Genomic DNA, 23,221 nt, shown 5'->3' on the forward strand with positions numbered 1-23,221 from the left:
CTTATTGGATTTCATTGGCACTGCTCTTATCCTCATGTTGAAGAATAGCAACTACATCTTTCAAAGGGTATAAGCAAGTCTAGGTATCTCACTGATGCACTAATGAAGCAATGCACTACACCTGGAATCAAACACCTGTGGCACCAATTTTTTCAGGTATTATGATGCCCTGAAACAGGAGAATCACATAGAAAGTGTTATTTCTACATGGTGTGACCGAAATGTATGCAAATACCCTTAAATGAAAGTCTGCAATGTGCACTTTAATCACGTTTGAATTGTTTAATTTGTAATTTTTAACTAGGGAGCAGAGGTAAAGAAAGGAAAAATGTGTCTTTGTTCCAAACAGCCACAGGAGGGCACTGTATACGGCTGGCTTAGCGGACCAGTTAATAAGGCCCATCAGACCAGAAAATGTTGAAAAAAATTTGCAGAATCTTCCAAATATATTTTACAAATTATTTCTGGGCAAGGACAGTTTCTTTTTTCACCCAGGACTGCTTTCTTGCTTAAAAATCACTTTACTGCAATGCCTAGCTGACTTTTGAGCAATGAACATCCTTTCCAACAGCATTCACCGACTTCTGCAACAGAGTGACCACCAGCATCACAGAAGCCTATCTGACAAGTGGTTACTTGGGTCCCTCTAAAGTTAGTCAAAAAAAGTTATCTAAGCTTATTTAGAAGTCAAGTAACTGAAAGTAAACAACACACCTTTATATCTTTAGAGCGAAAGTGCATAAACAGTGGGTTCACAGGCTCAGGAATACTCCTTTTTCCCTTTATTTGCTCCAGTAGTGGTAGAGTCATCATCCAATAATGAACACTTCGACCAATGTAGTCCCTTTGGTCATAAAATGAGTGAAGGCCAAATCCCTTTAACAGACATAAAATCTTTATTATACATTTTTCATTAGCAGTGGTATTCCCTTTAACAAAACTGAAACAAAATGTTGCTAACGAAAAAAAAAAAAAAAAAAGGTAGTTAACTAAAATAAAAATGAAAAAAAAAAAAAAAAATCCTCAAAAAAAGAACTAAAAGGAAAAAAGTTTGTATTTTTAATTTTGATCACACTAGTCTTTCTACACAATGTACATGTAAGTTGCCAGTATATGTATTAAATATTTAAACCCATGCAGTCATAAATATGGAAAAAAAAAAAGTTTTCCAGCAATTAAATTACTATTTAAATAAACATTCTACTCATTAGAAGTTTCAGTCAGATTTTATATCATAATATAGAAACTGCACTGGTTGAAGTAGTAAATAACTTGCTGGTTAATTATAGAGGCCACATATCTATTATTGTTCTATGTGACCTGACTGCAGGATTTGACACCATTGACTAAAGTGTCTAAGGACAAGTCTCTCAGGCAGGGCTTTAAATCGACTTCAGTCTTATTTAACAAGTAAAAAATCCATTGTTCATTGTGGTAATTGTAGTTCAGAGAACCATGACATTTTATATGTTGTACCACAAAAATTTATTTTGGGCCTGCTTTTATTTTCAAAAACGATGTGCTCCCATTAGGCCAGATTATATCAAATTTATGAATTTAATGGTAGCTTTAAAAAAAATCCTAACAAAAAAAAATTCAAAGTTTCGAAATGGATTGATGACATATAGTCCAGCCATACAGTCCACATCAGGAGATTATCAAAAATAACATACGAGTATTCTTTACAATAACTTTCTGCAGATAATTAGTTCAATCAATTCAGGCTTGTACATGATTACACAATTTGCCTTTCCCTTCCATCTGCCCGGTGTTTGACTCACTTGCATTAGGGGATTTGACGGGTTGTCAGACGAGTACAAGAAAAATATGAAAAATAAAACATGTTCAGCAACCGCTATAAAGGTAAAATTGAAACCGTAAACTAATCCATAGCTGAAATCACACAGAACATTTCTCAGTTTTAACACAGACAATTCTGTAAATTCACTAATACTTTTCAATATGGAAAGTTTGAAATTTTAAATCTTCGTACAGCACAATTGGCTCAAGATATACAAACTTATATTGAAGTATTCTGGCAAAATTGTTCGCTTCACGTGGACAGAGACAGAAATGGGCTTTTGAACTAGGATGCTTTACGCACAACATGCAAATGCACTTAAAAAAAGCATTTATGAAATTAAATATTTGCTTAAACTTGTTGAAGGTTAAGGTAACAAACTACATCAGAGCACGTTTATTTGATTCTGCCAGATATACAGGAGAAAACAGAGTTCTGTGACAGACAGTAAAATTGTATGCGTTATGTTGTCAGGTACAACATAAATGATACAATTTGACAACTATAAAGAAAACTTTTTATAAAATAGTAAAACTGTCAGTGTGGACATTTTTGGCAAGTAATACAAAACTAAAAAATTTAACTAAAAAGGGCATTGCTGAAACAAAAACTTGAATAAAAACTAAAACTCTTAACTAGACAAAATAGTGGTCATTAGTACTTATCTAAATTTTAATCAAAAGCATATTACATATAGTAGACTTGCTTGGCATACGCAAGAAGTGTATAGTTATTAATATCTTTTCTGCAATGGCAGATAAGGTGACTTTTTTGGAACACTCAAGTCATATACTAAGAACATCATATGTAATTTCCTTACTACTCACATTTTTAAAAATTGTTTTTTGCTCAATTTGCCTTTTCTTTGACAATGTCATGATTTGGTATGTCTATTGTTTTATACAGATCAAATGCTTTGTCTATGACTTAGAGCTGGCTAAAATTAGAGAATAATTTTTTGCAAGTTATTCGTGCTATTACTTCCAGATTTTTATAATCACACTGCATCACTTCTTCAGAAAAAGAATACATCATTTAAAAATCTATATGGTGATTTTGCCATGCTATAATGCTAAATGGCACAAAAGGATTAATTTGATGTTCAAATGTTAATTTGTTACATTCCAATACAATTATACTGTGGCAAATAAGCGGAATTTAAAAATAAAACAAATTACATCAGAATGTGACTAAAGGAATCAGAGCTAGTAAGATAATTATACATGCAAGTTAAAGTCTTGTGATTTACCGTTTCTTGGAGATGTTTGGCCCATTTGATGATTAAGGCTGGCTGTAACCCATGCTTCTCTCCAGCTCTCAAAGTGCTCATCTCCAGTTGGATCACAAGCCTTAGTTTGACTGCCATGCCAGGTCTAAAAAATGAAAAGCCGACTTTAGTCAATTATTTTATTTGATAACATCGTGAGACATCTAAATTCAGCTGCCAATATCACATAGCTGATACATGGACTAGCAAGATGACATTTACCAGGCGATTATATTTTAAAAGGCTAAGTGAAGTGCACATGTAATAATGTGTATTGTACTGCTCAAATGTCTATCACCCTACAGCACTCGCACTGTCATCATGAAGTGCTGTAAGAGGCTATTATTGAGCAACTTGAAAGCTGGATTTCCCACATCACATGACCCACCCCAGTTTGCCAATTGCCCGGAAATTTCAACTGAAGATACCATATCCACTGGTCTTCATATTGCCCCTTCTCATCTGGACTAAAGAGACACTTCTGACTTCAGTTCAACATTCAACATCATTATCCTTGAGAAGTTCATAGGGATGTCGAGTCTACTTGGCTACAATTCTTCCTTTAGCAACTGGATCACATCCTGAACTAACTGACAGAGAGAAACCAGACAGTCCTTATTGGACATATCTTCAGTGCCATCACTCCAAACCCATGTGACCTCCAGAACTGTGCACTCTGCTCACTTCTGTTCAGTCTGCTGACTCACGATTGAATGGCTGTGTACATTAGCATTAATTTGCAGAGGACTATGGTGGTGGGTCTCATCAGCAATAGGGTTGAGTCAGATTACAGAACAGAGATATGAACATTGGTGGACTGATGAATGTTCAATAATCTGTCTCAATGTGGACAATACAAAAGAGGATTATTGACTTCAGGAAGGCTCATGCTGTTCAAACCACATTGGTGGAATTGGTCAAGAGCACCAAACTGCTTGGCAGGTGACCTTACTTGGTCACTTAACACTACCTCCATAAGCAAGAAAGCACACCAGCGTCTCCACTTCTTCCGACATCTGAAGAAGGCAAGCCTACCTCCAACACACTCACCACAATTTACTAGGGCATCACTAAGAGCATTCTGACCAGCTGTATCAAGGTCTGGTTTGGGAGGTGCAATGTTCTCCGATAAGAAGGTCCTACACTAGACAGTGCACACAGCAGAAAAGACCAAACTGCCTTCCATTTAAGATATCTTTATAAAGCAACGCATCTGCAAAGCCTACACAATTGAGAAGGACCACTCACAACATATGGCATTTGTCCCACCTCTGTCTGGCAGATGGTACTGTAGCATTCAAATCAGTTCTGCCAGGTTCTACACCTTGGCTGTCCAGACTCTAACCTCTGGGCTTCCCCTGCCCTCAGATCTGCTCCTAGTGGCTTACTTGTATGCAGTACATTACTTACACTTCTTACTACTGTTTTTAACTATTTGTCATTTATTCCTTAGTATTTCAAATCAAGACTATTCACTTATTATTTATCAATTTTAGTATAGTTCTTTATATGTCTTGCACTTGTCATGTTTATGTATATGCTACACCACGGTCCTGGGGAATGGTATTTTTTAGCACTGTATGCTGTAATACGGTGTATAGATGGAATGACAACAAAGTCATTTGACTTGACTATATGTCACCACCTTGTAGCAACAGGGCAGAATTTTGTTTTCCCAATGAACATCAGAAAGCAGACCTTTATTTTAACTCAATGTTTGCTAAGCAGAAATGTGTCTCAAACTGAGCACCTAGTGTACTGGGAAGTATGAATTCCTTATAAAACTACAAAGGACAACACACTCATATATGTTTTGCTCCATGGAAGCCTTTGGTACATTTAGTCTACTATATATAAAGTCAAATATGGCAGTTGTACCGCTCTCATTATTTAATAAGGGAACTGTTACCAAAAGAAAATTTGACATTGCTGTGGTTTATAGAAGATACTGATGCCACCCCAAATTAATGAGCAAGGCAAATGATGAAAAGCACATCTTTGCAAAGGATATTGGACAAACCAATACAATAACTACCATCTAAAAATGTGTATGCTTGCAAGCCCAAGAAATTACAATAATTCTTTGAGAAACTTGTCAATCTTTTTTGACAGACAGGTGGTTAAACATTTAAAGAAAAAGCCTGAGCTCCATGAAAAATTGACAGAATGTGTGTGCACTCCTTGTTTGTACCACTGCATGTTATTCTATTTGGGGCCTAAAAATCGGAAATAAAAGATCTCTAAATCATGCAACCTAAAACTCAAGGGGAAAAAAAAAAAAACAAAAAAAAAAACCTTTGAGCTAATAGTTATCATTTTTCTGGCTAAGGATTATTTCAATAACAGAAGGTGGCAAGTAGTGATTAGGAGGACAATTCGCAGCAAAACATTATATCACTTTGAGAAAAGGAAAAAAAAAGTTAAGCAAACTCATGCGAATGAAATACAAAAAGAAAATGATTTACTGTCTCATTCATTAATAATACATTTTATTTAGATAATTCTGCCAGTTATTGAGTTAGGGGAGGGGAATCCATTGGAGTTCTTTCCTGTCACGTGTAGGCAATTAGAGTCATAAGATGGGGATCATAATATCAAAACACTCTTCCCAATTATATAATTTTGGTGATCACAATCCTAAAGATGCATTGGAGTAAGAAAATAAACTCCAAACTCCACATCCGTTTCTCTTCTCATTATCTTCATATGGTACTTGATGCCACTGCTCTTCTGCCAAGTTGTTTGCCTGTCATGGAAAAGTCATCTTAGATAAATTAGCACTAGAATCCTAGAGTAGAAGGGTCCTTTCATCAGAATGGCCAACACAGCATTAACTCAGTTGCAGAAATGTCTATTACGACTAAAGCGGCTTGCTGGCCAAGGTCCCCTGGACTCTGTGTCTGGCTCATCTAACTCCTTTTCTACAATAGGACAGTGATTCTACAATTAAAATGAAAAACAACTATATAAGTCTATCGGTTATGTTAATTAGTTCCTAATTTGATATTGATGTTTTTTAACAAATCTGTAATTATCTGTATGTGATAACTGTATTTACTGTAGTGAGTGGTACAAATCTATTCTTACATTTTGTCATGAGTTATTGCGACGTTCTGCATTTGCGTTTGGCGAAAAGCACTCTGCAAGAATAAAGTAGTCTGTACTGTATTTCTGACATGGCAATAAAGGATTGGCCATCTAGCTCCTTCGTTTTGTGTATTGTATTTAACCTATTATTTAACACTCGATGTGTACTAAACCTATGTGAAATGGGGTCTCTCTCTGGACTGCCTTTCCCCTACAAGGTTTTTTTTTGGGAGTTTTTCTTCTTTTCTTATTAGGAAGGCTTGGGGGTAGTGGAAAAAAACGGTCTGTTAAAACCTATTGAGACATTCTGTGTGTGATTTTGGGCTATATAAGAAATAGCTACCACTTGAAGCATGTATGTCTTATTTTTATTTGAATTAAGAAGCAGGAAAGGTTGGCTGCTATGCAACAGGGTGGGGAGCAGGTTTGTGTGTAGGGAGTTTTTCTGTAATGTACATAATGGGGTGTTCATGTGGAAAATGTACAGTACGTTTCACACACACGCACAGATATCTACTATATAATAAAAAACATCCGTGTGTCCAGTCCGTCTGAGCAAAGTGATTAGTCAGTTTGGCTCTGGTGATGCAACAAAAGGTAAAGTGTGAATGTGAGATGCAAGAGAAGGTGTAAAGGCTAATGAGTCATGCCGAGAAAGTTGCCTTCAAAAATGGCAAGTTTAAAACTGGACAGGAGGTAACAATGCCGTCTAAAACACAGCCGTTCCAGATTCTCCCTGCATCGAGTTTGTTCTCCCAGTTTCCACTGGGAGCTCCAGCATTATCCATCTGTTCAAAGACATGCAGGTTGGGTGAATGGCAATTCTAAACCACAGGGTGTGTGTGTGTGTGTGTGTGTGTTCACCCTGCAAAGGACTGGAATACTGCCTAGGGATTGTTCCTGCCTTGCACCCTTTTGCTAGATGGAAAAGGCTCAAGCCCCCAACTGCAACCCTAGTCTGGATTAAGTGGGTTGGAAAATTACATGACATTAGAAAAGATGTACAAATGCAGAAAAGAAACCACAAACTTCTTCCTCTTCTGTAATATCCTGTTATCGTCTATGCTAGAAATTACCCCAGTTCAATGCTAAACACAAGACACTTCACAAGATGCACAAAGTCATTTGTAATAAACATGGCTCTTCAAAAGTAAAAATATTAGCATCTTAAGAAAGATCGAGCAGTTAAGGCACACAAATTTTTTGCTCACAGTGCTTTCTTATGAATGAGACTATACACAGCATCCCACCAAGATCGTTGTTGGTCTGTACAAAGTAGCTTCATGAGAGGAAAAGGACAGCATCGAGGCTCGGGAGACAGTGGTGAGTAGCGAAATTTGGAACTCATCTCCAGCTGTGCATGACATGTAAATACAACACCACAGAGGAAAACCTGTGAAATTGAAATAAAAAAAACAGTTATTCTATCTATCTTTCTTATACTGGGAAAAATGGTGTTAACATCTTTTTTACATATACCTACCTCAAGATCTAACAGGCAGATTGACTCAGGAGCATTAGTTTCGAGCTTTGAAGTTTCCTGGGGTAATCGTGGAAACAGTTCTTTTAACCAATTCCTGTACATTGCTGTTTTAGACATCAAAGTCCACTGTAAGCCCAACCAAGTAAGGTGCTGTAAATTACCATCATACATGCTAACTGATCCTATGGAGGGGTGAGATAGTAAACATGAGCGTTAAGGTTTGAAGAACACAGTTAATCTACAGGCTGAACATCCCTAATCTGAAATGTATATACATAATGAGATATGTTGGGGATCGGACCAAAGTCTAAACATTTATTTAGGTTTCATATAGCCTTATACACATATCCTGTAGGTAATTAATACTTTTGTGCACAGCAACATCCACAACTAGCAACACCAAGCTTTCAGTCTCCACCAATGATGCTGCATTTTGATTATAAAATGTTACTTTACAAAGAGAATGAGCTACAAACATGGTGAGTAATGCACATGTGTAGCAAGAACAATGCCAATAAGCTTCTGAGCCTACGTTTCATCTAAACTGTATAGGTGTGACCTTTTTACTGCGTGCCGCCCAGCACTTTTGAATTGTCATGCAGCTGTTATCATACTGCTCATTTTTCCTACAGCAAAGCAGTTTGGAACTACTGTGCAGCAGTTAGTGCTCCTTTCACCCTTTGGTAATATACCACCAGGACTTGTCATTTATATGTTAGGACTTTGCTGCGCATAACACCACTACACAAACAAATTTTATTTTTTTGGTGACTGGGGGTTTGGTTGAAGGAATCAGCTGTAAACATTAAGTACCAGTTCCCGCGTTGGTCAGAGACCCAGATGGGTGAGGGAGGTCAGATGTGGCATCATGTCAAGTCTGCTTTAAAACTGCAAATTCATTTTGTTTTCAGACGCATTTGAATGAACTGTAATACTCAAACATGTTTAAAAAATTAGCAAGAACCATTTGATATATTAGATGTTTTCTTTGTTTATATATATAAAAAAAAAAAACGGCACTCCAGTGCTTATTTATAACCTTATTTTTGTAGTACTGAACTATGGGAAGTACAAACATCTAACAAATACAACAGGGTTTTTTTTTCTTAAAAAAAAACAAAACAAAACAAAAAAAAGTGAATAATAAGTTGTGTTCATACCAATATCACATCTGGAAAGTTCTCCGAAATCTGGAGCCTGCACCCCAATATTCTGGATATCATCATTGGCAATAAAAGATGTATCAGGAGGAAAAAAACTTCCAAAGAGTGTTTCAAATAATGCCTTCGGTCCATTCTTGTTACCAAAAGCTTCTACAACCTCCTTGAAGTAACTTTGCTTGTCTTGGCCTAAATTAAGAAGCATATGCCCTGAAAGAGAAATGTTTTATTTAAAGAGAATCAATCGGGATACAGCACAACTTCTTTCAGTTGTTCCCATTAGGGTTGCCACAGCAGATTATCTTCTTCCATATCTTTGTCCTCTGCATCTTCTTCTGTTACACCCATCACCTGCATGTCCTCTCTCACCACATCCATAAACCTTCTCTTAGGCCTTCCTCTTTTCCTCTTCCCTGGCAGCTCGATCCTTAGCATCCTTCTCCCAATATACCCAGTATCTCTCTTCTGCACATGTCCAAACCAACGCAATCTCACCTCTGTGACTTTGTCTCCCAACCGTCCAACTTGAGCTGACCCTCTAATGTCCTCATTTCTAATCCTGTCCACCCTTGTCACACCCAATGCAAATCTTAGCATCTTTAACTCTGCTACCTCCAGCTCTGTCTCCTGCTTTCTGGTCCGTGCCACCGTCTCCAACCCATATAACATAGCTGGTCTCACTACTGTCCTGTAGACCTTCCCTTTCACTCTTGCTGGTATCCATCTGTCAAAAATCACTCCTGACACTTCTCCATCCATTCCACCCTGCCTGCACTCTTTTTCACCTCTCTTCCACAATCCCCGTTACTCTGTACTATTGATCCCAAGTATTTAAACTCATCCACCTTCGTCAACTCTACTCCCTGAATACTCACCATTCCACTGACCTCCCTCTCATTTACACACATGTATTCTGTCTTGTTCCTACTGACCTTCATTCCTCTCCTCTCTAGAGCATATCTCCACCTCTCCAGGGTCTCCTCAACCTGCTCCCTACTATCACTACAGATCACAATGTCATCAGCAAACATCATAGTCCACGGGGACTCCTGTCTAATCTCGTCTGTCTAATTGCCCATCACCACTGCAAATAAGAAAGGGCTCAGAGCTAATCCCTGATGTAATCCCACCTCCACGTTGAATGCATCCGTCGCTCCTACCGCAGTCCTCATCACTGTCACACTTCCCTCGTACATATCCTGTACAACTCTTATGTACTTCTCTGCCACTCCAGACTTCCTCATACAATACCACAGCTCCTCTCAAGGCACCCTGTCATATGCTTTCTCCAGGTCCACAAAGACACAATGCAACTCCTTCTGGCCTTCTCCATCAACATCCTCTGAGCAAACATTGCATCTGTAGTGTTCTTTCTTGGCATGAAACCATACTGCTGCTCACTAATCATCACCTCACTTCTTAACCTAGCTTCCACTACTCTTTCCCATAACTTCAATGCTGTGGTTCATCAGTTTTATCCCCCTGTAGTTACTGCAGTCCTGCACATCCCCCTTATTCTTAAATATCAGCACCAGTACACCACTTCTCCACTCCTCAAGCATCCTCTCACTTTCCAAGATTCCATTAAACAATCTGGGTAAAAACTCCACTGCCATCTCTCCTGAACACCTCCATGCTTCCATAGGTATGTTATCTGGACCAACGGCCTTTCCATTTTTCATCCTCTTCATAGCTATGCTTACTTCCTCCTTGCTAATACGTTGAACTTCCTGATTCACTAACTCCACATTATCCGACCTCTTCTCTCTCTCATTCTCTTCATTCATCAGCCTCTCAAAATACTCTTTCCATCTGCTCAACACACTCTCCTCGCTTGCGAGTACGCTTCGATCTTTATCCTTTATTACCCTAACCTGCTGCACATCTTTCCCAGCTTGGTCCCTCTGTCTAGCCAATCGGTACAGGTCCTTTTCTCCATCCTTAGTGTCCAGCCTCTCATACAACTCATCATACGCCTTTTCTTTAGCTTTCACCACTACTCTCTTCACCTTGCACATTATCTCCTTGTACTCCTGTCTACTTTCTGCATCTCTCTGACTATCCCACTTCTTCTTTGCCATCCTCTTCCTCTGTATACTCTCCTGTGTTTCCTCAGGACCACCAGGTTTCCTTTTCCTCCTTCCTCTTTCCAGATGTCACACCAAGCACCCTTCCCACATCTGCTGTAGTTTCCCAGCTGTCTGGTAACTCTTCACTGCCACCCAGTGCCTGTCTCACCTCTTCCCTAAACTCAACCTCGCAGTCTTCCTTTTTCAACTTCCACCACTTGATCCTTGGCTCTGCCCTCACTCTCTTCCTCTTCTTGATCTCCAACGTCATCCTACAGACCACCATCCTATGCTGCTTAACTACACTTCCCCCTGCCACCACTTTGCAGTCTTCAATCTTCTTCCGATCAACTCTTCTGCATAGGATGTAATCCACCTGTGTGCATTTTCCTCCACTCATGTACGTAACCCTATGTTCCTCCCGCTTCTTAAAAATACATATTCACCACATCCATGTCCATCCTTTTGGCAAAATCCACTATCCTCTGACCTTCATTTCTCTCCTTGACACCATACCTACCCATCACCTCCTTGTCTCCACCGTTCTCTTCACCAACATGCCCATTGAAATCCGCTCCAATCACCACTTTCTGTCCCTTGGGTACACTGTTCATTACTTCATCCAACTCAATCCAAAAATCTTTCTCACCCATTGCACACCCAACTTGTGGTGCATATGCACTAACAACATTCATCATCACACCTCCAATTTCCAGCTTCATAATCCTTACTCTGCCTGACACACTGCTCCAAAATGCTGACAGTACTTTTGTTCTTTGCAGTTTATAATTAGAACAGTAAATTGTACTGTTAAATTAAAGTTGGAAATAGAACCAGAAACTTGACTATTCAAATGGTGCTGGCAAGAAAGCTGTCAAGCACTCATAAGGTATTTTCACACCCAGTCCCATTTGCTTTGTTCCAAATCATGGGAGGACTCATTTCTTTGTTTCAACTTCCCGTTTGTGCTTTACACTGCAACCTTTCATGCAACCAGACCTCTCAATAAACATACTGTGACCATATCAAACATTTCTCTGTGCCCATCCCCCCCCCCCCAAAAAATATCATGGAGTTTCCAGAATTGTGTTGATGCACTGCCGCATTTTCACCTAATTATTTGGTTAATTTACCAAACATGTGTAGGAACAAAACACCCACTATCAAAGAAGTAGACTGCATGAAAATTAACCATTAGTACACCTGATACGAAAAGGACACATTTGAAGATAGGCAAGTTTACAAAAGAAATCCAGCTCTACTGAGAGCATGTGCTTCAGTTTTAGGGTGGTAGATGTAGTAGGTGTCTTAAATATACAAATGTTTTGTATTTACTTTTCAGTAGCCACTATATGAACATAACCTCAATTTAGTTTTACAAATCATATGCCGTCTTAATTCTTGTATATATTTGTACATAATGTTCATTTTGGATTGTCTGCATTTTGATTGCTTGATTAACATTTAATTACATCAAAGTTAGTATGTACATTGAGGACTCCCCACCTCATTTGCACACATCACTTTAATACAGTATGGTAGGATTAGGTGGTTTGCTGATCAGTCTCATAGGGCACTGCTGTTTTGTTTCTCAACATTTCTGTGTGTGTTTTGATCAAACCAAATCACAAATGAAGTTACAACTGTTGTCTGTGCATTAGAGAGAACAGATGAGATGGATCAGGTGCTTGGCTTGCTCTGACTGACTGGTAATTGTGCAAGTTATGTGAATTGTGTTACACAAAATGTCAGGTACAAATGTATCTTAATTGTTTTAAATGTTCCATGTTAATTTGACTCATTAGGCTCTGAATGAGATTTCCCCAACTACCACAGAATGCACAATTTCACTCATGTAAAACACAGTAGTTAGATTGGTCTTGTGTCGACCACTTTCATACCCAATGTGTATCGCACCCAGGGTACTGCACTGAGACCACCCTTTGCAAAATGTCTTGGTACAGTTTTAGTTGGCTCGAGTGAGAGTTTTCACATCTATCTTAAAGAAACAGACTTTTCTGGAAATCACCCCAGGAGTTTGAAAAAATTGGTCCAAATGAAGTAACTGTGAAAATGCCTATATTCACAGCAGGAAGTGTGCGAATTAAAGAACCCAACATCAACAGTTGTGTAGACATTATATGTGGTGCAAGGGGTAGAGTATTTGTAATCCACAAGCACCTCTCAACTCACACACACAGGTGATGGTTATGTTGTGACCTTTTAAGGCATTGCACTGCCCAATTACCAATACTACTCCTTCAAATAAACTACAATGAGAATTATCAGGAATTCAAAATGTATTCCATCAGAACAATTAATGTAGCAGTATTTTAAAAATCTTTAGAACCTTTCCTCTACAGTTAAAGAACTAGATGTGCAAAGCAGGATAAACCCCAAAATGGATTATTTGAAAAATTGCAATTTATTATAAATAAGTCAAATTACCTGACTGACTTTGTCGATCACATGCAAACCATTCCATCAGTTTTTGAGAAGGTTCATCACTCTTAATTGGCTTAGTCTTTGGACGTGATATCTGGAAGAGAGTTAGAATTTGGTGAAATTTTGAAAGAAGATTGTATTGTTACATTATCTATAAAAATATATGTACTAATACTAAAGGGAGTTTTGTCTCGAGATCAATGAATCACAATCTTTAAGGAGTCACTGATTACTTTAAACAGGAAATCTTTTGGTTTTGGCTGTTATCAATTCTTTGTTAAAGCTATTTTGTTTATTTTTGTTTGCCCCTCACAATGTCTGGCCTTTGATCCCAAATGTGGCTGTTTATTGAGCTGTACATTTATAGTTAACTGGCAAAAAGACTTAATTTCTGTTATGTTCTTAACTACAACTAGAAAAAAGGAACAATGCTTTGTTATACCAAATGGAGAACATGTTGATATGAGATCACAAAATATTTTGTTAAACTATAAAGGCAGTTTGAAACAACAAATTTTTTTTCAGTCTATTAAAACAAAAGTTTGAACTATGGAAAAACTTGTGCCATAGATTTATATTTTATCACACCCTTTGTTTAGAAGTGGGTTTAGGGCTTGTGGCAGCACACACTGCAAATTGAGCTTACTATGAAAGGCATTTTCCAATTCAAGTTCCCATTCACACTTTTTCATACACTATTACAGTGTGAACAATGGGCTTTAAAGTAATTTATGAAATCTACTGCACCTAGCAGGAACCGGTATGCTATCAGTCTGCCAATGGAGTCAATTTTTCAGAAGCTTGCTGAACACTAATCAGATCGGTCCAGATATTCTTGCTTCCTTTCATGGGACTAACTACAGAGAAGGAAAAGCACTGGGTTTTTGGGTAAATGGCTAAATAAACTAATTGCTAAGCATATAAAGCATGGTTAAACACCAAAGACCTCAGGCTCAGACCCAACCACAGAAACAGACATGCTGTTCAATCAGAAGAAGGCACCAATAGCAGAGTACAAATGGATGGATGGATATAGATATATATATATTATATATATAAAATCTCTCTCACACACCTATATTATATAAATTAGATTATATATATATTATATACACACACACAGTACTGTGCAAAAGTTTTAGGCAGGTGTGAAAAAATGCTGTAAACAAAGAATGTTTTCAGAAATATAAATAATGATTGTTTATTGTTATCAATTTATAAAATGCAAAGTGAGCGAACAAAAGAAAAATCTAAACCAAAATCAACATTTGGTGTTATTACCTTTTGCCTTCAAACCAGCATCAATTCTTATAGGTACACTTGCAAATTCTGGGATTTTGTAGGATTATAGTCAGGTGTATGATCAAACTATTATACCAAACAGGTGCTAATGATCATCAATGTCACAAGTAGGTTGAAACACAGTCATTAACTGAAACAGAAACAGCTGTGTAGGAGGCTTGAAACTGGATGAGGAACAGCCAAACTCTGCTACCAAGGTGAGGTTGTGGAAGACAGTTTCATGTCATGGCAAGATTGAGCACAGCAACAAGACACAAGGTAGTTCTACTGCATCAGCAAGGTCTCTCCCAAACAAAGATTTCAAAGCAGACTGGGGTTTCAAGATGTGCTGTTCAAGCTCTTTTGAAGAAGCACAAAGAAACGGGCAACGTTGAGGATCGTAGATGCAGTAGTCGACCAAGGAAACTTAGTGCAGCAGATGAAAGACACATCAAGCTTATTACCCTTCGAAATCGGAAGGTGTCCGGTAGTGCCATCAGCTCAGAACTGGTGGAAACCAGTGGAACCCAGGTACACCCATCTACTGTCCAGAGAAGTCTGGCCAGAAGTGGTCTTCATGGAAGAGTTGCAGCCAAAAAACCATACCTCCGACATGGAAACAAGGCCAAACAACTCAAGTATGCACGAAAACATAGAAACTGGGGTGCAGAAAAATGGCAGCAGGTGCTCTGGACTGATGAGTCAAAATTTGAAATATTTGGCTGTAGCAGTTTGTTTGTTGAAGGGCTGGAGAGCGGTACAATAATGAGTGTCTGCAGGCAACAGTTAAGCATGGTGGATGTTCCTTGAACGTTTGGAGCTGCATTTCTGCAAATGGAGTTGGAGATTTGGTCAGGATTAATGGTGTTCTCAATGCTGAGAAATGCAGGCAGATACTTATCCATCATGCAAAATGTATGATTGTCCCCAAATTTATTTTGCAGCAGGACAACGACCCCAAACATACAGCCAAAGTCATTAAGAACTATCTTCAGCGTAAAGAACAACAAGAAGTCCTGGAAGTGATGGTATGGCCCTCCACAGAGCCCTGATCTCAACATCATTGAGTGTGTCAGGATTACATGAAGAGACAGAAGGATGTGAGGAAGCCTACATCCACAGAAGATCTGTGGTTAGTTCTCCAAGATGTTTGGAACAACCTACCAGCCGAGTTTCTTCAAAAACTGTGTGCAAGTGTACCTAGAAGAATTGATGCTGTTTTGAAGGCAAAGGGTGGTCACACCAAATATTGATTTGATTTAGATTTCTCTTTTGTTCATTCACTGCATTTTGTTGTTGTTTGAAAATAAATGATTAACACTTCCATTTTTGAAAGCATTCTTTGTTTACAGCAGTTTTTCACACCTGCCTAAAACTTTTGCATAGTACTGTGTGTGTATATTTTTTATTTATATATATATATATATATATATATATATATATATTATATATATACAAGAAGGTCTAGTGATGCCACAAATGACTTTTCTAAATGACCAATCAAATCCATTATTTTATTGATTAAGCTATGAACCCAACAAATAGTTTTGTCCAAGTAACAAAACAGGCATATGAATGTGTGCTGCATTTATTTATTGAATCTCCATCCATCCATCCATTGTCTTCCGAGGTCAGGTCGCGGGGGCAGCAGCTTGAGCAGAGATGCCCAGACTTCCCTCTCCCCGGCCACTTCTTCTAGCTCTTCCGGGAGAATCCCAAGGCGCTCCCAGGCCAGTCGAGAGACATAGTCCCTCCAGCGTGTCCTGGGTCTTCCCCGGGGCCTCCTCCCCGTTAGACGTGGCCGAAACACCTCACCAGGGAGGCATCCTGATCAGATGCCCAAGCCACCTCATCAGACTCCTCTCGATGCGGAGGAGCAGCAGCTCTACTCTGAGCCCCTCCCGGATGACTGAGCTTCTCACCCTATCTTTAAGGGAGAGCCCAGACACCCTGCGGAGGAAACTCATTTCAGCCGCTTGTATTCGCGATCTCGTTCTTTCGGTCACTACCCATAGCTCATGACCATAGGTGAGGGTAGGAACATAGATCGACTGGTAAATTGAGAGCTTCGCCTTGCGGCTCAGCTCCTTTTTCACCACGACAGACCGATGCAATGCCCGCATTACTGCGGATGCTGCACCGATCCGCCTGTCGATCTCACGCTCCATTCTTCCCTCACTCGTGAACAAGACCCCGAGATACTTGAACTCCTCCACTTGGGGCAGGATCTCGCTACCAACCCTGAGAGGGCACTCCACCCTTTTCCGGCTGAGGACCATGGTCTCGGATTTGGAGGTGCTGATTCTCATCCCAGCCGCTTCACACTCGGCTGCGAACCGATCCAGAGAGAGCTGAAGATCACGGCCTGATGAAGCAAACAGAACATCATCATCTGCAAAAAGCAGTGACCCAATCCTGAGCCCACCAAACTGGACCCCCTCAACGCCCTGGCTGCGCCTAGAAATTCTGTCCATAAAAGTTATGAACAGAATCGGTGACAAAGGGCAGCCCTGGTGGAGTCCAACTCTCACTGGAAACAGGTTCGACTTACTGCCGGCAATGCGGACCAGGCTCTGGCACCAATCGTACAGTGACCGAACAGCCCTTATCAGGGGGGCCGGTACCCCATACTCTCGGAGTACCCCCCACAGGATTCCCCGAGGGACACGGTCGAATGCCTTTTCCAAGTCCATAAAACACATGTAGACTGGTTGGGCAAACTCCCATGCACCCTCCAGGACCCTGCTAAGGGTATAGAGCTGGTCCACTGTTCCGCGACCAGGACGAAAACCACACTGTTCCTCCTGAATCCGAGGCTCGACTATCCAACGGACCCTCCTCTCCAGGACCCCTGAATAGACTTTTCCAGGGAGGCTGAGGAGTGAATCCGATACATAAAAATTGACACTCTCAACTTGGAGGAAAAAAAATACATGAACACACAACTAAAACAATTACATACCCAAAAACAAACAGCTACTACTCTGCTTATATAGTTAAGGAGCTGCAAAAGGACACACACACATTCTTTATCATATATAAAAAATGTATATACATGCATAAAACAAAGTTATTTCAGTAATTCAATTCAAAAAGCAAAAGTCATAATATATAGATTCATTACACTCACGATATATTACAAGCATGTATTTTTCATTTTGCTGATTATGGCTTATAGCTAATGAAAACCCAAAATTCAGCATTTCAGAAATATTACAATATTGTGAAAAGGTTTAATATTGTAACTCATGGTGTCACACTCCATTCAGCTAATTAACCCAAAACACTTGCAAAGGTGTCCCAAGCCTTTAAATGGTCTCTCAGTTTGGTTCAGTAGGCCACACAATCACGGGGAAGACTACTGACTTGACAGTTGTCCAGAAGACAGTCATTGACACCCTCCACAAGGAGGGTAAGCCATAAAATGTCATTGCTAAAGCAGCTGGCTGTTCACAGAGTCCTGTATCCAAGCATATTAGTGGGGAAAAAAAGGTGCACAAGCAACAGGGATAACCGCAGCCTTGAGAGGATTGAGAGGCACAGCCCATTCAAGAATTTGGGGGGAGATTAACAAGGAGTGGACTGCAGCTGGAGTCGATGCTTCAGGAGCCACCACACACAGACATGTGTATCCGGGACATGGGCTACAACTGTCGCATTCCCTGTGTCAAGCCACTCCTGAACCAGAGACAACGTCAGAAGTGTCTCACCTGAGCTAAGGAGAAAACAGACAGACAGATAGACTTGTTGGTTAGTGGTCCAAAGTCCTCTTTTCAGATGAAAGAAAATTTTGCATTTCATTTGGAAATCAAGGTCCCAGAGTCTGGAAGATGAGTGGAGAGGCATAGAATCCATTCAGTGCAGCCATCTACCAGGACATTTTAGAGCACTTCATGCTTCCTTCTGATTTCATTTTCCAGCAGGACTTGGCACCTGCCCACACTGCCAGAAGTACCAATACCTGGTTTAATGACCATGGTATCACCATGCTTGATTGGCCAGCAAGCTCACCTCCTAAACCAGTATTGTCAAAAGGAAGATGACCCAACCAGACCCAACAATGCAGATGAGCTGAAGGCCACTATCAAAGCATCCTGGGCTTCCATAACACCTCAACATTACCGCTGGCTGAACGTCTCCATGCCACGCTGCATTGATGCAGTAATTCATGCAAAAGGAGCCCCAACCAAGTATTGAATGTGTACACAGACATACTTTTCAGTAGGCCAACATTTCTGTATTAAAACTTTTTTTATAGGTCTTCTGTAATATTCTAATTTTCTGAGATACCGATTTTTGAGTTTTCATTACCTGTAAGCCATAACCAGCAAAATGAAAAGCTTATAAGCACTTGAAATATCACTGTGTGTAATGAATCTAACGCAAATTTTACTTTTTGAATTGAATTACTGAAATAAACTTTGATGACATTCTAATTTAATAAGATGCACCTGTGTGTATAACACACACACGCCCATCCCAACAGCACAGTTGATCTCTTCGGGGGATTTAGGTTGATAATACTGTGGACAAGTAAGAAGCTGAAACATCTCAAACACAACCTACCACATACCAACCCCCTCCAAATCCCCCTCCCCAATCCACCTCCAACAATATTGTGTTGCAACCCAACCAGTGTGATACATGTAAATTTCTTGGGGCTGGGTGTTACAATATGGGGTCTTTACATGAAACTTCAAGAGATGCAGGTGCAACATAACAGAACTCAGTGGTACATTGAGAAATGCTTCTGGTACTCCAAATTGAAATTGTTAAAGCACAGAAAACTAAGATCTTTCATCAGACAGCACCAAGGTACAATGTTAAAATCCATGACATTTGAGCTGCAAAACTGCATGCATTGCAACGGACACAAACAGTAGGACACCTTGCGAGTAAGTGGCTTAAAAACTGGTGTACTTTAATTTACTCGGATTTAAATTTAACAGCGGGGGTCAGATGGGAGACAAAGGCAGTAAGTAATAGTTGGGAGACAAAAGCAAGTAATCCAATAAAGAATTCTGATGCACTTTCTCCAACAATAAGTTACAAAAAGTCTTACAAAAAGTAAGACAAGCATTATTTGAATAGACTGATGTGGTTTGACAGATTAAGTAGGAGAGTTCTGCTGAGCAGTAGCCAGAAAAATTATAAAAAGCCTTTACCAAAAGATGCAGATGAAGGTTTTTATGTGTCAACGCAGTTTTTTTTTTTTTTAAACCATAAAGTGATTAGATCTAAAGCATGGTTTTTGGGAGCCTTGGGAGCCAATGCCTATCCTTGAAAGCATTAGATATTATGAAGGAAACACCAAAAGAATATGCATACCATTTAGGAAATGTCCTATGTCCAAGAATATGCATAATTAAACTCTAAAATACCATGGCTTTCTCATGCCATATAACCCCGCAGACAGCCCCTAGGTTGGCACTGGCACAAGTGTTACTTTTTGCATTGATGTAGCTAAGAGAAGTGGTTAAATTCAGATTATTATTAGTAGATTTTGGGAATACCAACAAGCTAAAAGTGGTTTGTTTTCATGCGATAGTTCAAGTTTCAAAGAACAACATGTTAGAATAAAACAACCCTCAATGGGCTTTCAAAGTTTTCCTTATTAAAGTCAACAAGATGCACCTCTCCACAAACAAAATCAAACTATGCATATTACTTTTGCAGACCTCACAAATGCCGCTTAAGGTTTTACTACCAAAGAAAGTTGAGGTGGGGGAAAAAAAAAAAAAAAAAAAAAAAAAAAAAAAAAAAAATTTACAAAATAAAATGATACAACTGTTTAATGGTAAAAAATTGAAACAAAGCCACAAAAGGAAATAAATGGAAAACAGCAAAGTATTACATACTTGGTTAACAAAATCACCAAATCAGTGGGAAGCAAAAATTGCAGCATACCCAAAAATCATATGGTACCCTCCATATATCTTAGCACAAACTCGGTGCAGAATGACACAGACAAGCTACATTATCCACCAATTTGGAATTTTCCAAGCTGCTAACTAGAAAAACAATTAAAACAAAAAGGATTCATTTGTAATATATGTTTTTAACCAAGAACCAGTACTTTTTCTTCTTAATATAGCAGGCAGTGGAAAAAAAAATAAAAAAATAAAAATTGTTTATACAGTGGGGCAAAAAAGCATTTAGCCACCAATTGTGCAAGTTCTCCCACTTAAAAAGATGAGAGAGGCCTGTAATTTTCATCATAAGTATACCTCAACTATGAGAGACAAAATGAGAAAAAAAAAATCCAGAAAATCACATTGTCTGATTTTTGAAGAATTTATTTGCAAATTATGGTGGAAAAAAAGTATTTGGTCAATAACAAAAGTTCATCTCAATACTTTGTTATATACCCTTTGTTGGCAATGACAGAGGTCAAACGTTTTCTGTAAGTCTTCACAAGGTTTTCACACACTTTTGCTGGTATTTTGGCCCATTCCTCCATGCAGATCTCCTCTAGAGCAGTGATGTTTTGGGGCTGTCGCTGGGCAACACGGACTTTCAACTCCCTCCAAAGATTTTCTATGGGGTTGAGATCTGGAGACTGGCTAGGCCACTCCAGGACCTTGAAATGCTTCTTACGAAGCCACTCCTTCGTTCCCCGGGCAGTGTGTTTGGGATCATTGTCATGCTGAAAGACCCAGTCACGTTTCATCTTCAATGCCCTTGCTGATGGAAGGAGGTTTTCACTCGAAATCTGACGATACATGGCCCCATTCATTCTTTCCTTTACACGGATCAGTCGTCCTGGTCCCTTTGCAGAAAAACAGCCTCAAAGCATGATGTTTCCACCCCCACGCTTTACAGTAGGTATGGTGTTCTTTGGATGCAACTCAGCATTCTTTCTCCTCCAAACACGACGAGTAGAGTTTTTACCAAAAAGTTCTATTTTGGTTTCATCTGACCATATGACATTCTCCCAATCCTCTTCTGGATCATCCAAATGCTCTCTAGCAAACTTCAGATGGGCCTGCACATGTACTGGCTTAAGCAGGGGGACACGTCTGGCACTGCAGGATTGGAGTCCCTGGTGGCATAGTGTGTTACTGATGGTAGCCTTTGTTACTTTGGTCCCAGCTCTCTGCAGGTCATTCACTAGGTCCCCCCGTGTGGTTCTGGGATTTTTGCTCACCGTTCTTGTGATCATTTTGACCCCACGGGGTGAGATCTTGCATGGAGCCCCAGATCAAGGGAGATTATCAGTGGTCTTGTATGTCTTCCATTTTCTAATAATTGCTCCCACAGTTGATTTCTTCACACCAAGCTGCTTACCTATTGCAGATTCAGTCTTCCCAGCCTGGTGCAGGTCTACAATTTTGTTTCTGGTGTCCTTTGACAGCTCTTTGGTCTTGGCCATAGTGGAGTTTGGAGTGTGACTGTTTGAGGTTGTGGACAGGTGTCTTTTATATTGATAACGAGTTCAAACAGGTGCCATTAATACAGGTAACGAGTGGAGGACAGAGGAGCCTCTTACAGAAGAAGTTACAGGTCTGTGAGAGCCAGAAATCTTGCTCGTTTGTAGGTGACCAAATACTTATTTTCCACCATAATTTGCAAACAAATTCTTTAAAATCAGACAATGTGATTTTCTGGATTTTTTTTCTCATTTTGTCTCTCATAGTTGAGGTATACCTATGATGAAAATTACAGGCCTCTCTCATCTTAAGTGGGAGAACTTGCACAATTGGTGGCTGACTAAATACTTTTTTGCCCCACTGTATATATTTAAAATGAGATAGAAACTATTTCTTTTGAAGTTGGCTGATATTTAATACCACTGGAGTAAAATATACTATTTTCACAATGAAAAGTTACATTTTGACAGTCGATTGATTAAACACTTTATTTCACAATCTGGGATCCTTAATGCACCTACCTGGTAAGCAACAAGGTAGCACAAAGTTGCTAGGTCTGTAACTTCACGCCACTGAAGCTCACTTTGTTGTGCCATTTTCAGCAATAATGTGCCAGCATGCAAATACAAGTGACCCCTCATTTCAGTGAAAGCCACAGATAAATCATCAGCTGGATCACTTACAAAACTCTTGGCATTAGCCATTGCATAATCAAATCTACAAAAAAAAAATGTAGTAATATTAACATCTACAGGTGTCTCTCCTGCAAGTATGGAATAGAAAACATGCAACACTGGTTAAAGCAATTATTCAAGATAATCTTAAGGTGTAAATATAAAAAAAAAAATTGAACCTCTGCAAGGCAGTTTTGCATTCTTGAAGATTTTTAGCTGACAAAGAGAGACGAACAACATTACAGTAAGCAAGAAGATGTTCTTTAATTATGGACTTCGGTAGCCCTTTGCCATATCCATTTATATAATCCTGGAATTTAAAGGGAAGAAAAAAAATTCAGGTTAGTTTTTCCCAATTAATTGGAATGGAAAACATGTATGAAATCTATGGGTTGCCATAAACAACATGCTTCTTTCTTAACATTCTAACATAAAACGATGTCACATTAAATCCTGAGTAGCAGTTCTTTGAAATAAATTTTTTATTATTCGGTAAAATAAGAATTTCCCAATGGTTTCTACAATACACCATACAAAAACATTTTTTCAAGTACATAACACATATATACATACACACACGCACT

At 39.2% G+C, this 23,221-nt stretch overlaps 1 protein-coding gene across 4 annotated transcripts in view; it reads right to left on the reverse strand.

The window, feature by feature from the left end:
• Positions 1-23,221, reverse strand: part of ranbp2 (RAN binding protein 2) — a 99,005-nt gene that overhangs the window by 51,239 nt on the left and 24,545 nt on the right. For all 4 annotated transcript variants that reach the window (XM_051927206.1, XM_028800902.2, XM_028800901.2 and 1 more), the window contains exons 6-13: positions 22,817-22,947; positions 22,485-22,680; positions 13,316-13,406; positions 8,799-9,008; positions 7,639-7,820; positions 7,367-7,548; positions 3,051-3,174; positions 715-876 (exon numbers count right to left, since the gene is read on the reverse strand). In XM_051927206.1, the coding sequence (XP_051783166.1) occupies positions 715-876; positions 3,051-3,174; positions 7,367-7,548; positions 7,639-7,820; positions 8,799-9,008; positions 13,316-13,406; positions 22,485-22,680; positions 22,817-22,947 (1,278 nt within the window). The remainder of the gene's footprint in view (positions 1-714; positions 877-3,050; positions 3,175-7,366; positions 7,549-7,638; positions 7,821-8,798; positions 9,009-13,315; positions 13,407-22,484; positions 22,681-22,816; positions 22,948-23,221) is intronic.

Source organism: Erpetoichthys calabaricus, chromosome 4 (genome assembly GCF_900747795.2).
Source record: "Erpetoichthys calabaricus chromosome 4, fErpCal1.3, whole genome shotgun sequence".
Classification (NCBI taxonomy): domain Eukaryota; kingdom Metazoa; phylum Chordata; class Cladistia; order Polypteriformes; family Polypteridae; genus Erpetoichthys; species Erpetoichthys calabaricus.